We start from the raw sequence: 15,542 nt of genomic DNA, 5'->3' as shown, positions 1-15,542 counted from the left end.
GCAGGAGAGGATACGGTGAGGTGAAACTCCCGTGCTCGCCTGTTGTTGGTTCGGGGGAGATCGGACCTTAGAAGAATCCGTCGCCCCCTTCGTCCGGAATAGATGAAAAAAGAGAGAAAAAATCAGTGTGCCTCCTACGGACACTAAGCTTAAACTGGGTCTCTGCATGCCAGCATGAGGGTGTATACTGCAGGGGAGGAGCTAACCCTTTTTTGTCTCAGCTTAGTGTCAGCCTCCTAGTGACAGCAGCATAACCCATGGTCCTGTGTCCCCCAATGCGGCGAAGGAGAAAATAAGTTTGACTTTTTTGTTTATATTTTGGTGCCGGATTGCAACTTTTTTATTGTTCACAGGTGGAGAACGGTCCTGAAGATCTGAGCATCGATCCAATATCAGAATTTACAGATCTTTTCTAAGATCTTGTGGTTAGCCTATAGAAAGAAAGATTCCATGTAACATACGGGCAACAGGGGACTTTTAGAAATAGGGGTGGAGTTACGCTTGCCTGTAGGTCGGGTTCAGGCAGCCCAAGAAAAAAGTGTTACCCATTCTGTAGTCTCAAGCAAGTTGGTCAACAAAAGCAGCAACATGACTAAGGCCGGGTTCAGATGGCAAATATTCACATGCCATGTACAGACCAGCTTGCCCTGATTGATCATGAGTCTTCTGACCAAAACTAGTTTCACAAGCATATACGAGATGGTTGGTTCAGATCAGTGGCCAGTCCTCTGGCATTGTGGTCCAAATGTGGCTCATGAAATATTGCTGTCTGAACCCGGCCTTAGTCATGTTCCTGCTTTCATTGACCAACTTGCTTGAAATTACAGAATGGGTAACATTGTATTTTTGATTTCTTCATAAATAAATCTGCCCTCCTTCCACGTGGTGGTTGCACTAGGTAAGACATTGTCTTAACTTGGTATTAGTGGATCCTAAGTTATCGGCCATTTATACTGCTGTAGTCCTGGCATATTGACCGCACCTCTGAGCACAGGGTGACCTCGCATTAGGGGATTAGCACAATATCCACCATGTTCCTGCTGCGTCTAACATGTCCTCCCCGCTCAGGCGGGAGCTCCCTTTCTGCAGACAAGCTTCAGGAGTGCATCAGTCGGGCGGTCTCCAGGCATAAAGAAGTGCAAGCTCTGCTGGATGAAATTCTGCTCAGCGCCAAGACACAGTAAAGAAACCTTTTGTTTTTCATTAATGACGATGTAAAAAGTTGTATTTGTTAGAGACGGACACATTTTGTACTAAATAAAGCAATCCCTCTGCTATGTGTACGGTCTCTTCTATACATTCATTATGGGAACGTGGGATGCCACAGTCCTTTTCTGCATCTAAATAGAAAACACTTCTAAACCTCCTCGGCTGTGAAGTATCTATGGTCACTGTCATAATGCAAAGTTCATCTTTTCATAAACTATTTTTTTCTAAAATTCTGTCATTTATAATATTAAAACACACTTAAAATTATTGTAGAAAAGGCAATTTTTGGCTGCTGAGTCCATTCAGTGTCGTGGATTGGTTAGTGGTAGACCGGAGAGGCCGGAGTCCAGGCTGGTTTATCAGAGCTTCTTCCTCTTCACTTATTTTTTGATCTGCTGTCTGAATGAGGCCGTTGGTGTGCCGGAGCTTGTGCTGCTGCCATAGCCATTTGGTGCATTTGATGTTGCAAGAATTGCAACTGTGAACATTTCAATGGAGGGGGAAAAAAAAAGACAATAGTCAACACAATTTCTATGCAAATTTTTTTTTTTTTACAGTAAACAATGTGGATGCGATACACAACAAAGACATGAATGAGCAGTCATGCAGCATCAGTGGGACCAAAGCAAGTTATGGTGAGGATACAGGGTCAGGCATTAGACCTGTTAGAGGCGCAGTACACATCGGTCATGTAGCCCAATTATCAGTCTAATCACCCCTTACCAACAACTTTCTGATTTCCTCTTCTGTTTACTTTAAAGTTTGGGGAGAAGTGTTTTTTTATTAACAATGTCATCCAGCTTAACTTCTACAGCCTTTATGTATCACAATACATAGTGTATAGCACATTGTAGACCGTATCATCACTGTCCCCATTGGGGGTCACAATCTACATTCCCTTTCAATATATCTTTAGAGAGTAGGAGGAAACCCACGGGGAGACCATACACACTCCTTGCAAATGTTGTCCTGGGTGAAATCCAGGACCCCACTGCTGCAAAGAAACAGTGCTAACCACTAAGCCACCGTGCTGCTGCCCTACATTAAAGGTAACTTGGGAGCTTATCTGTAATGCTTCTCGCTTTCCTTTTTGAGCTTCAAATATCACCATGGATGTGGTCATAAATCAGGGCAGGAGATTAGTGTTGCAGATCCAGCCACTGAGTGATTTACAGTATTCCCTTTTCATACATTAAAGGGAATCTGCTACCTTTTTTTTTTTTTTTGCCGTTTAAGCTGTATGATGTAGGGGCAGAGACCCTGATTCTACAATCGTGTCACTTCCTGGTCTACTTTAGTGACGTTTTGATAAAATCACTGATCTGCTGCAGACTATACCACCACTGATTACACAGAAAGCTGCCAGACAGGGGTTGGAGAATTGTTAAAAAGAGCAGGATGACTACATGACACAAGACAACTAATCTTATAGAGATAATCTCCTGCTCATGAAACACTCGATATTATTGAAACTACAATAGTGATGAGCGAGTGTACTCATTGCTCGGGTAGTCTCTGAGTATTTGTGACTGCTCGGAGATTTCGTTTGTTGACACAGCTGAATAATTTACAGCTGCTAGCCAGCCTGAGTACATGTGGGGGTTGCCTAGTTGCTAGGGAATCCCCACATGTAATCAAACTGTCTATTAGCCACAAATCATGCAACTGCGGCAAGGAAAACTAAATCTCTGAGCAGTTACAAATACTCGGAGACCACCCGAGCAACGAGTATACTAGCTTATCAATAAACTACATCAAGCAGCACACTAAGTGACATCGCTGGAATCAGGGTCTCTGCCCTACATCATGCTGCTCCCAGATTCCCTTTAATGGCATATCCACAATGAATAGATGAGGATCCTTCTTATGGGAACAGTATGTACTGTGATACATAAAAACTAGATGACTAAGGTTATGTGCACAAGTTGCGGAATCTGCTGCGGATTTTTCCACGCAGATTCCTAAAAATCCGCAGGTAAAACGCCCTGCCTTTTACCTGCAGACTTACTGCGTTTTTTGTGCGGATGCCAATTATGGAGCAGGTGTAAAACGCTGCGGAATCCGCACAAAGAATTAACATGCTGCGGAATAAACAACGCTGCGTTTCCGCGCATTTTTTCCACAGCATGTGCACTGTGGATTTTGTTTTCCATACGTTTACATGGTACTGTACAACGCATGGAAAACTGCTGTAGATCCGCAATGTGTGTACAGAGCCTAAAAGGTACATTTTTAATGATGCATGCATTTAAAAAACAAGTCCCTCCTTTAAGGTTTACATATACAGTATAGTTCCATCAGTCTGTTCACAGCAGTGTTAGGTTTATGTAGATCACACCCACAAGGTTATTCTTGCGCGGTCTCTTCCAGGCTCGGTCCATTAGCACATCTGGTGCGGTATAATGTATGCAATGTAGCGGCTCACGAATCGCAGCCACAGTCCTGCCAGAGCTTTCCACATGCAGCACTTCACATGCATGATCTTACTGTACCATAAAAGCACAAGTCTGATTTTGGCCAATTTTATTCATTCTACCTCTTTTTTTTTTTGTATATTTCCTATATATGTACACTGGTTTGATTACTTGTATGGGTGGATGCTGCTGTTGCAAGGCTTGCGGCTTTGGCAGTGGTAAGGCAGGAGATAGACGCGTACTCTTGTGGGGCCGTCTGCGCACGGGTCTGTTCACAGCAGATCCGAGCGGAGATAACACTATAGAGAGGAGAAGGGAAGAGCAGGAACATAAACTGGGAGCAGTGAATGAAAAGGGTAAAAGACCAAAAGGGCCACCTCTAATCTGCTGGGCAGGTGTCTGTAGGGCTTTTAGATTAGGGTACTGGTCCCCATCAGTTCCAAAATTAAAATTCCCAGCAGATCTGAAGACCATTGGATTAAAGAAGTTGTCCACCACTTGGACAACCCCTTCTCATACTCCACGCTTGGTCCCGATAAGCTTTTTTTATTTTATACTCCCCTCCCATGGCTGGCGCTGTTGCAGCAGTGTCAGCACTCACATTCTCGGGGCTCTTGTGAGGTTATGACATGTGACCTCTGGCGCCCAATCATTGCTGACGTCACTGTCTCCGCCTTCAAATGAACCTCTCACTTCCTCTTGATGTTTGAAGACCGAGACATCAGTGATGATTGGGCGCCAGGGGTCACGTGTCATAACCTCACGAGAGCTGGCACAGTAGGCGAGTATAAGCTTTATTTTATCAGCACCAAACATTTAGATCAAGACACAGTTGTCCTAGTAGTGGACCACCCCTTTAAAGGGAAGCGATAACCAGGTTTGGTCGATATAAGATGCAGCCACCATCGTTCAGGGCTTATCTACCGCATACTATGATGATGTACACATGTCCCCTGTCTGATCTGCAAGATAAGAAAAATAACTAGTAATACTCACCTGCAGGGCGGTCCGGTCCGATGGATGTTGCAGGTCGGGGTCCAGTGCCTCCCATCTTCTTGCGATGCCGCCCTTCTGTTGCTTCACAGGCTCCCCAACATCACGCTCCTGCTCAGGTGTACTTATTGGGCCTCTCTGACCTTTCCCGGCGCCTGCGCACTGCAGTACTTTACTCTGCCCTCAACAGGGAAGATAAGTACAGCTGCGCAGGAGCGTGATGCTGGGGGGGCCTGTAGCAGCCAGGAGGGCAGCATCACAAGAAGATAGGAAGCCCAGCGAGACCCATCTGACCGGACCGTCCCGTCCCCCCCTCAGGTGAGTGTTAGGCTGGGTTCACATTATGTTACTGGCATCCGTTAGACGACTACATTACACCGCGGCATAACTCGGTGTAACGTAGTCTGTTAACACCGCCATTGAGTCCAATGTCGGACGCATCGCTAGCACACAGCCACAATGGGCGTGCGTTAGCGATGTACCGTCATTGAGTTATGGACCCTGGGACACGGGCTGCAGCGTTTCTGGGTCCGTCACTGCTAGCACAGATAAAGCATCTGCAAGATCTGTCTGCTCTAGCGATGTGCCATCATTGAGTGATGGACTCTGGGACGTGGGCTGCAGCGTTTCTGGGTCCGTCACTGCTAGCGCAGATAGAGCATCTGCTAGATCCATCTGTGCTAGCGATGTGACACATTGGCACTTGCGTTAACAGCAGCCCGTTAGTTACGCATGTGTTGAACGGGCTGCTGTTTAACACAATGTGAACCTGGCCGTATAAAAGTTATTTTTCTTCTATTACAGGTCGGGTTGCGGCTTATCTACAGCATTATAGAATGCCGTATATCAGCCCTGAAAGGGGCGAGCCGTGTCTTATATCAGCCAAACCTGGTGACACATTCACTTTAAGGTAACTGAGCAGCTCCTTGACAAATAATCTCCTTCCCCCCCCCTCCCCTCTAACGACCATATTGATTTTTTTATATATATACAACCAATTTTAATGTCACTTAAAAGGAATGTCATCAGAAAATTATTTCAGTAGTTTTTTTTCCTTATATTTTTGTTCAGGAAATGGAAAAATCAAAACATGAAACATATCAGAGGGGAAAAAAAAAACACAAAAACTAGAAATCTTGCACATTTCACACTGGCCACAAGGCCTTTGTCATATTGTGAGCCTAGATTAACTGTAGGAAAAGACAAGGTACCGCACATCCAAACAGTATACAGTGCTGTGTACCAAAACGGAATCTGAGGTTCTTCGTTACAAGGGTTGTCCCACCTTAAACGGACTGCAAACTTGTTAATCCTCACATTGTGCCAACTAGATCTAGGCTGCTGCCTCAGTTAATACAAGTGGATTGAAGGAGGCCGGACACGTCTAGTTGGAACGCACATCACATACTTGCGAACACACGACCACCCGCTCCTGGTGCATACTCACAGCACTCGATATAAGGATTCACAAGTCTGCAGTCAATAGTGACTGCAGACTAGCCGGACAACCTTCACCATTTTGTTCAGAATGTAGAAGCCCGGACAGGTTATGATCAAAATGTTAAGCAAAAAACTTCATGTTCAATTTAATAATATATGGATGTGCGGTCCATGTGTTTTCCACAGACATGTTAGATTGCATAGTCTGTCCCCTGTGTGGTGTTGATGCAGCAGTGGTCACCACATGGCGCTAGGCCTAGGAGCCAAAAGGTTTGCCATGACTTGGCAGTGGACTGATCAAAATGTTAGAGGACTACACTGGACGTCTGACTGATCTCCAGTCCATACTGAAGACGCTTTGCGATCTGGCGGTCATAAATGTGGTCATGTGATTGAAAACTGTGGAAGAGGGCAACTGATCAGTGGATGTGCAGTTCCTGTTCTGTACAGATAGCTATTCAGCGGTCTCATTATCGGAACAGACAGGATGACCATGAAAGGTGACGGCTCTAGCTACAGTCAATGTTCTATTATGGATGATGGATCCAGTGTTATACCAAGGAGGAAACATTGCGAACTTATGGAAATCACAGGATACATAGACTTGTTAAGCACTTTCTGAAATCCCCCGTACATGTTCAGAGCCAGTCAGGTGGCTAACAGGCAGAGCCCACCCCTGTGTGGCACAGCCAGCATCTGACTTCAGCTCCAGCTGCTGCAAACCTATTAAACACCATTATCAATCTATAACAGCAACATTAATGCGTTGGCATGAGGTTGCGTTTGTCCATGTTCCCATCATCTATGTGATCAAGGGACAAGACCCTCGATAAGTTGCCATGATAGCTGGGGGTCTATGCTGGGCCTCTATGCCTGCCATCACGGGGAGCTCTAAGGAAACTCTGTGCAGCAATAATACAGTATTTCTGTATATTACAATAGTCTGTTTCCTTTCGAAGCACAGCCATACACAGAGTACAAGACAATTGCAGATTCAAGTTCTCTAAGCGACAACTTTTCACTGTAAATGTTAAATTAAAACAAACTCAAATCGCCCTTTTCGCTCATTAAAAAAAAAAAAAAGCTAAAACAGGTTCCATAAAAAGTACAATCAAGATATAAATTAGTAAGATCAGTAAACAAATAAAAAGACAAAACTATGTTCATTCTGATGACTTCTGACTCGCTCCAGCCAATCCCAACCTGCCGGAGACGGAGCGGAGCAGCGCCAGTAACAGAAGAGGGCGGTGGGTGAGTATAATACTAGTGGCAGGGAACTTACATTATTAGTAGCACCACTCCAGCTCTACAATAAGAAACAAACACTGGAGCGCAAACATTACATGTGCCATAATGCTGGTGCAAATCTCATAATTCACACTTTTTGTGTTTTGCCCCTGACAAGGGGACACGACCTCGCTGCAAAGGGGCATAGTCTAATGTTTCACACTGTGTGCTAAAAATGTAAGAGAAATTGTGGTGCACATTTGTGGAGCTAAGGAAGTCAACTAATAGATGGTATCTGCCTAAATTACTGTAAAAAAAAAAGTTCACCAAATGTATTAAACTGCGTGAACTACTATAATAAATGTGCATTTAAGAAGGTGCAGTATTTATAAATCTGTCCCTATACCTTGATATAGTTAGAATAACATTCCATACAAGTATGGAATGGAACTTTTAGTTTTTATTTATAACACAGGTCTACAAAAAAAAAGTTTTTTAATGGATTTAAGGTTTTTTTAAGGGTGCAAATACCATTTGCTGAACTTGTTCTAGTTGTTGCGATAATTCATCCATGAAAATACTGGATTCCCCCAATGTGACTTTTGTGTACTAACTACAATAGCTTTTGGTCTGTCTTCTGGCTCTTTAAGGCTATGTTCACACGTTGCATTTTTGCTGCATTTAAAAGACTTTATTCTGGTTGTGTCTTTATTTAATCTGTAACAACAATAGGATTAGTAATGGAGAGGTGTGGGAACCCCACAACTATTACCGCACTTGTCACCGCTACAGGACAAGTGGGAAGAGAGAGGCTAAGTGCTGGAATTGGTGCATCTTAGAGATGCGCCATTTCTGGGGCGGCTAAGAGCTGGCGTTTCTAGCCGGGGGTTGGGGGACAATATCCATGGCCTTCCTAGGCTATGAATATCAGTCAGCTGCCTGCATAGCCTTTTCTGGTTATTAATTATAGGGGGACCCCCACGTCATTTTTTGGGGGGTTCCCCCTATTTTAATAGCCAGTAAAGGCTAAGTATACGGCTGTGAGCTGATATTAATAGCCTGGGAAGCTCCATGGGTATTACCCCCTTCCCAGGCTATAAACATCTGCCCCCAGTCACTGGCTTTCCCTCTCTGGTTTGGAAAATTGCACGGGGGCCCACACCACTCCCCCCCCACCACTCCCCCCCCCCAAAAAAAAATAAAATAATTTATTAAATACATGTCCCCTAATTTGCACACACACACACACTACATTTTTCGGATTATAAGACACTTTTTTCTCAAAACATTGGGGGGAAAATGGGGGTATGTCTTATAATGCAAATGTACCTTACCGGTACCATTCCTGTAGGCCGGGATGAAGGGGTGTCCGGCGCTGCTACCCATTGCTCTGCGGGTGTCCAGCGCTGTTGCCCGGTGTTCTGCTGGTGTCTCCGGTGCTGAAGGTACAGAGCCGGCGCTGCTCGATTCTGTTGCGGCGGTCTCCAATGCTGCCGGGGCCCACCCCAGCAGTCCCATGGTTTCCTGCGCGGTGGACTCAGGTAAAATGGCCACCGGGCAGGGCGGCGCATCAGTAGATGGAAATCTCGACCCACTTCTCGGGAGATGAGATTTCAGCGCCCGAGATCTTCATCTGCGCATGCGCAGTTCCCCCGGCAGCCATTTTCCTGAAGTCCACCACACAGGAAATCATGGGACTGCCAGGGCTCTGGCCTTTCACAAAATGTCGGCAGATCCCCGGCAACATCGGAGACCGCCGCAGCAGCACCAGGTAGCGCCATCCAGGCACCTGCTGCATTACTGCCGGACTACCCCCCCCCCCCCCCCGCAGTGCCAGGCACCGGAGACACCTGCAGAGCACCGGGCAGCAGCGCCAGACACCAGCAGCACTTCATCCCATCCTGTGGCCTGCAGACTCACCCCACTACTGCCTCCTCCAGCAGCGACCCTGGGTCTTCGCTTCACCGCAGTCACCACCCCAGGTAAGCAATAAGACGCATGGATTATGAGAAGCACCACCCTTTTATTAAAAATAAATTTTTTCCTATTTTTCTCCTCAAAATTTGCGCTGTGTCTTATAATCCGGAGTGTCTTATAAAGCGAAAAATACGGTAATTGTATTGGTCACTGACATCTATATATCTACCTATTCTGCATCTATTTAGTGTATGTAATCCATGTCTTCTGTCGGCTCCTGCAGAGATTTTACAGAAGCCGACAAATGAATTACTGGCTAATATTCTATCTATCTCACTATGAAATATAAAGACAGACAGACATATATATATTTTGAATAATATTTCGTTTTAAAACTATGTGTCAATGACAGAACTGCTGTATGTAAAAGCTCATGTTAATCGCATTGCATACAGATGTCATACGGATACAAGATGCGAGGAAATCGCATCCTCGCATTGCAGACAGATTACACACAGATGACCATACGGAGAAGATTGGTGCAATTCTCGGCTGTCAAAATCAGACTGATTTTTTATACGTCGAATGTGACTCCAGCTAAAGCCTGAGGCTATGTTCACACATTGCATTTTTGGTGCTTTTTATTTTTACAGTACCAACAAAAGCTATGAGATCTCATGCACGCACATTTCTTTTTTTCTCCTGACAATATTGGAAAACTGCTGCAGTTTTTGAAAACTGCAGCATGTCACTGCTTTCAGCATTTTTTGCAGCTTTTTTCACCCATTGACAGCAAAGAGTAAGTGCAAAAATAGCAGCTAAAACGCACCAAAACATCAGGAGGTTGTGCAGCTTTTTTCGTGCGAGGGGGGAAAAAAAAGGTAGAGCAGGATGTGAAACTATTTTTTGTGATTTTCCTAAAATCAAAAATGTCTTTGTCTGCTCACCGGAGCTTTGCAGTTCGTATTAGTGCAGTTGAATTAAAATTAGTGACGTGTGAAAGTACACAAAGCCTGACAACCTCAATGGTGGACAAGGTGTGAAAGTGAACATTACCTGACCAATGTGTGAAAGTGAATATTGACTGACCAATGTGTGAAATTGAATGTCTACCACCTGGATGCCTTCGGTAAACTATGCCTGACCTATTCAACTCCCCCCGCTTTTCATGAACTCATATGAACTTTTTTGTTCAGAATAGTCACTATTTTTTCAGACATAAAAAAAAATATTCTCCACTAAATAATTTGATCAAATTGCATTTTTTCCCCAAAAATATTTTATTGTTTCATATACATCTTGCATTGGTGACCTAAGACCTTGCACAAATTATGCCTGTATGGTGGAAGCAAAGCTGAACTTTGAGATACTGAAAAACAAAGCAAGAATAGCAGAAAAACCTGCATTTTAGCCAGGTTTTTTTTTTTCACTGCCAAGAGATCAGGTTTTGGCTTCAGAAATAAAGCAACGTGTGAACACAGCCATCCGTAACAAGTCACATGAACAGATTGCACCATTTACGGCAACCTTTGCCCAATACTAGAACAGTTCTAGGCCTCGTGACGTCAGCAAGGTAACCTTTTCTTCAAAATCTTACTCAAGAACTTTGTGGCTACGATAGTGGCTGATAACCGCGCACCGTGAAGATCAGGTGGTGATTGTTCCTTGTAATGGATTCCCACTTGTGCTGCATGACTAGAGTCGGAGGCCAGGTGTGCGGAGATGAGATGGTTAGGAGTAGACACTGAGGGGATGGGGTGTACGGATACATACCAGCTGTCTGTTGAGGCATGAAGCCACCTACTCCGGTCAGGTTAATAACTGCGGCTTGCTGAGATGTTAATGTCTGCTCCTGACCGTTAGGGCCTTGCTCCATTCCCTGCGAAGAACACATGAACAGAGCAGAAGACTGAAGTGAAGGACACAATGGATAGCACATATACATCTACATCTCATAGTTTGTAAGAGAGTCCTAAACAAAAAAAAAGTTGTAGTCACGGTTGTCACCAGGGGTAGGCCACGTGTCCAGCTACTTTCCATAAGAACGATGGGACCTTCGGAAAGTGCCGACTACTCACATTTTGCCATTTCCGATACAACATTTGAACAGCTGACTCTTCGCGCCCGTTTCTCACAGTCACTTGGAAATGAACTTGAGGACCCTAACTTTCAGTGAGTCATGGTCCCAGAGATCAGATCCAATTAGTGCGTTTTTTTTTCACAACCTGCCGAAAATCTCTGGTTACTGCAGCGTTCCTTCCATATCAAGGCAGGCACAGCTGTCCTACATTGTGAAGACCCCTCCAAAGGGTTCATCTTCTGGACAGCGATGAGGGGGTAACTTTAGTCACAGCAATGCAGCGTGCAGGTGTCGTATAAAATGTGTCCTTGATAAGCCAATGTCAAAACAATCTATTCTGCCGATTCGGGGGTAGGCGTTTTCGGAAAGCCAGTGTAAACATGCCACGTAGACCACAAGTCTGGTAACAGGAGATTAATGCTGGCGCTAATAATAAATAACATACCAGACTAACGGCCCGTTTACACAGGCCAATGTCCGACTTGGAACAAGTGCAGATAGAATAGATTAGTCGTTTGGCGATTGTTTACACAAGTCTATGACCAATGATGCAGATAGAACAAATGGCCAATACGATCGTTCTGTCCTCATCTGTGATCAGCAGCCCATCACACGTTTACAAGGGGCGCAGGGCTGCCGACAATGAATCGCCTAATTAACGACCATTTTTTATATTTCGTTGGTTTGCACACTAAGATGATTACACCAATAGATAATCAGGAACATTTCTTATAAAGGTTCATGTGCGGATTATCGGCTCATGGAAAAAGGCCTTAAGTGCCTGTCTTATGATCTATATCATGCCAGTCACATTTGAAAACTAAAAACGCATTTCCAAAAGTGGAATCTGAATAAGCAAAGTACATGACGTCGTGAAGTATGCTGCAGATCTGACTGGTATTTCATTAGCTTTTGCTGCAGATGTCACCAGATTTATTGAAAAAGCGTGAAATCTAAATAAAAAAAAAAAAGTATGGACATACTGTAGAATGAAAAATTAAAGGGGGTTGTCCGGTCCTCTCAAAAAAAAGTCAGCAGTCACTCCGCGCACCTGCAGACTGATGAATCCATACAGTGAATGTAGTCAGGATTCTAAAATGTCGCCAGTGATCATGTGCAGACTAGACATGCTTGGCCTCGCCCAATAGATGTGAATTGAGTCAGGCCCGGCCGCGCACGTCTAGTTGGAATGTGGCAAGAAGTAGTAGGCAAAGTGCATACCTGCAGTCCCATGGCCACCCACTCTCACCAGCAACACTGGGGAATATGGAGAGCATGCGGTGCAAGCGCTGTAAGGATTCAGAAGGCTACAGCCGCATAGAATGACTGTAGACATTTAGCAGAAGACCATGTTCCCACATTGCATAAGCCCTATGCTTTTTCTGCTTCATTTTGTTGTGCACAAAATCTGCTGGATTAACAAATTTAAGCAAAGTGGAGGGAATTTCATAAAAACGTATGCCCACTGTGCATTTTTTTTCTGCTTCGTTGGGGTGCCTGCAAAAATGCAAGTAACGTGGTTTTGTTTATAACTGTAGAATCCCGGCTTTGAACTAAATAAAAACTTTAAAGAGGACTTTTCACTAAATTATTCATCTTGAGCTGGATACAAAATGTAATAGTCGTTGCAGAGCAGAATACAATTTTATTTTATTTTTTAAACTTCGCCACTCCGTTGCAAAGATATTTGTCACCTAATGAGTTAGCTATCCATGTTGGTCTTAGTTATTGTTCACCGGGGGCGTGTTCTTCTGCCTCCTTTATGATATTGACCAATCACCAGCAGACAGCAACATAGAAGTGCAGAAGAACTTGTGATGTCATCAGGGTTCACAGATCCCGTCAGCAGGAGTGTGCCACCTAAATAAGCCCTGATGATATATTACACAGCACTTCTGGAAATATTAACAGGAGAGCGGCACACTTCTGTGCTGTGTAGTTCAACTCTGCACTAAAAACGTTGGGGAAAAAAATGCATGGTGGTACCATGGTTTTAAATCTTATCCCCCTTTATCCATTTTGCTGCTGTTGTCCACTAACTTCATATGGAAGATTTGCAAAATATGAATTCTAGTAATCTGAACATTCATCTAAGAACCAGAACGATTTCTTAATATAAATGATCTAGGAATTAAGAAATTCTTACCAATGGCATCAGCCCCAGCTGGTCGTTTTGCTGGGGGCTGGAGGTGGCCGTCTGCTGCGGAGAATACTGGGACAGCTGCGGCTGCTGTTGTTGTTGCATTGGATTGAATATAAGTGAAGCACCGGGAAGCTGTTTCAAAGATGACATCCAGTTTCAGAAAAGTGCAGCGTATTTCAATAAGTGTATGTAATAGTGTAATAGGATAGGAAACACGCTGATGTCTTAACAATTTCACCATTTTTTTTTATATTTATTTACCAAGTGAAGCTGTACTCATGAACAAAGCCTTGTCCTAACCAAATCTTTATAGTAAGCGCCAAGCAGTACTAATAGCCGGGTACCCTAGGTTATATACAAGGGAGAAAATAAGTATTTGATACACTGCCAATTTTGCCCACCTACAAAGAATGAAGAGGGCTATAAATTTTAATTGTAGGTCCACTTCATCTGTGAGAGACAGAATCTAAAACTAATAACAAGAACATCACATTGTATGATTTTTAAATAATTGATTTTTATTGCATGAAATAAGTATTTGATCAGCTACCAATCAGCAAGGACTATGGCACTCTCAGATGTCTTAGTTTTTCTGTAAGAAGCCCTCCTACTCTGCACTCATTACCTGTATTAACTGCACCTGTTTGAACTCGTTACCTGTATAAAAGACACCTGTTCACAAACTCAGTCAATCACACTCCAACCTCCCCACCATGGCCAAGACCAAAGAGCTGTAAGCACACCAGGGACAAAATTGTAGACCTGCACAAGGCAGAGATGGGCTACAGGATGATAGGCAATCAGCTTGGTGAGAATGCAACAACTGTTGGCACAATAAGAAGAAACAGAAGATGACTGTCACTCTTCTTTGGTCTGGGGCTCCATGCAAGATCTCTCATTGTGGTGCAAGGATAATTCTGAGAAAAACCAGGAATCAGCCCAGAACTACATGGAAGGACTTGGTCAATGACCTGAAGAGAGATAGGACCAGAGTCTCAAACATTACTGTTAGTAACACACTACGCCATAATGGATTAAAATCCTGCAGGGCACGCAAGGTTCCCCTGCTCATGCCAACACATATCCAGGCCTGTTTGAAGATTGCCAATGACCATCTGGATGAACCAGAAGAGGCAAGGGAGAAAGTCATGTGGTCAGAGCAGACCAAAATAGAATTTTGGGGGATCAACTCCACTTGCCGTGTTTGGAGGAAGAAGGAGGAGTACAACCTCAGGAACATCGTCCCAACCGTGAAGCATGGTGGGAGAAACATCATACTTTGGGAGGGCTTTTCTGCAAAGGGGACAGGATGACTACACCGTATTGAAGGCAGGATGGATGGGGTCATGTATTGCAAGATTTTGGCCAACAACCTCCTTCCATTAGTAAGAACATTGAAGATGGGTTGTGGCTGGGTCTTCCAGCATGACAATGATCAGAGACACACAGCCAGGGCAAGTAAGAAGTGGCTCGTAAGAAGCATTTCAAGGTCCTGGAGTGGCCTAGCCAGTCTTCAGGCCTGAACCCAATAGAAAATCTTTGGAGGGAGCTGAAGCTCCATGTTGCCAAGCAACAGCCCTGAAACCTGAAAGATCTGGAGAAGATCTGTATGAGTGGTCCGCAGTTCCTGCTGCAATGTGTACAAACAAAAGGTTTCTGTACCAAATATTAAGTTGTTTTTCTTTTGTATTAATTATTTCATGCAATAAAATGCAAATTACCATATATACTCGAGTATAAGCCGACCCCAATATAAGCCAAGACACCTAATTTTACCACACACACACACACAAAAAAAAGGGAAAACTTATTGACTTGAGTATAAGCCTGGTATGCATGTCCTGCTCAGCCCCATCCTGGTATGTATGGCCCTATCACCCCCCATCCTGGTATGCATGGCCTACCATCAGAAACACACACACAAAAAAAACAAAACAAAAAAAAAAAATTCTACTTACCTTCCCTGCGCTCCCTTGCAGCATCCTGTTCTGATGCCAGTAGCCGATATATGCTTGTAAGCAGTGCATGGCAGTGACGTAATGCGCTGCTTAGAAGCAGAGGACAACTGCAGAAATACTCACTGCTTTCCACACCAGGATAATGGGCGTGGAGAGCAATG

General features: G+C 44.1%; 2 protein-coding genes across 10 annotated transcripts in view; one reads left to right on the top strand and one right to left on the bottom strand.

Moving 5' to 3' along the window:
* EXOSC8 (exosome component 8) overlaps positions 1-1,280 on the top strand; it is a 56,605-nt gene extending 55,325 nt beyond the window's left edge. The window contains exon 11 of the mRNA XM_069758952.1: positions 1,069-1,280. Within this exon, the coding sequence (XP_069615053.1) occupies positions 1,069-1,184 (116 nt within the window). The 3' untranslated portion in view covers positions 1,185-1,280. The remainder of the gene's footprint in view (positions 1-1,068) is intronic.
* Positions 1,208-15,542, bottom strand: part of SUPT20H (SPT20 homolog, SAGA complex component) — a 97,488-nt gene continuing 83,153 nt past the window's right edge. For 5 of the 9 annotated variants that reach the window (XM_069758943.1, XM_069758944.1, XM_069758951.1 and 2 more), the window contains exons 22-25: positions 13,427-13,555; positions 10,974-11,079; positions 3,795-3,922; positions 1,208-1,687 (exon numbers count right to left, since the gene is read on the bottom strand). In XM_069758943.1, the coding sequence (XP_069615044.1) occupies positions 1,586-1,687; positions 3,795-3,922; positions 10,974-11,079; positions 13,427-13,555 (465 nt within the window). In that variant the 3' untranslated portion in view covers positions 1,208-1,585. The remainder of the gene's footprint in view (positions 1,688-3,794; positions 3,923-10,973; positions 11,080-13,426; positions 13,556-15,542) is intronic. The other 4 variants (XM_069758948.1, XM_069758949.1, XM_069758947.1 and 1 more) reach the window with 3 other exon arrangements.

The sequence above is a fragment of the Ranitomeya imitator genome, chromosome 3 (assembly GCF_032444005.1).
Source record: "Ranitomeya imitator isolate aRanImi1 chromosome 3, aRanImi1.pri, whole genome shotgun sequence".
NCBI classification, from domain to species: Eukaryota; Metazoa; Chordata; class Amphibia; order Anura; family Dendrobatidae; genus Ranitomeya; species Ranitomeya imitator.
The sequence above is the reverse complement of the archived record's forward strand: the minus strand, read 5'-3'. Positions and strand labels throughout refer to the sequence as shown.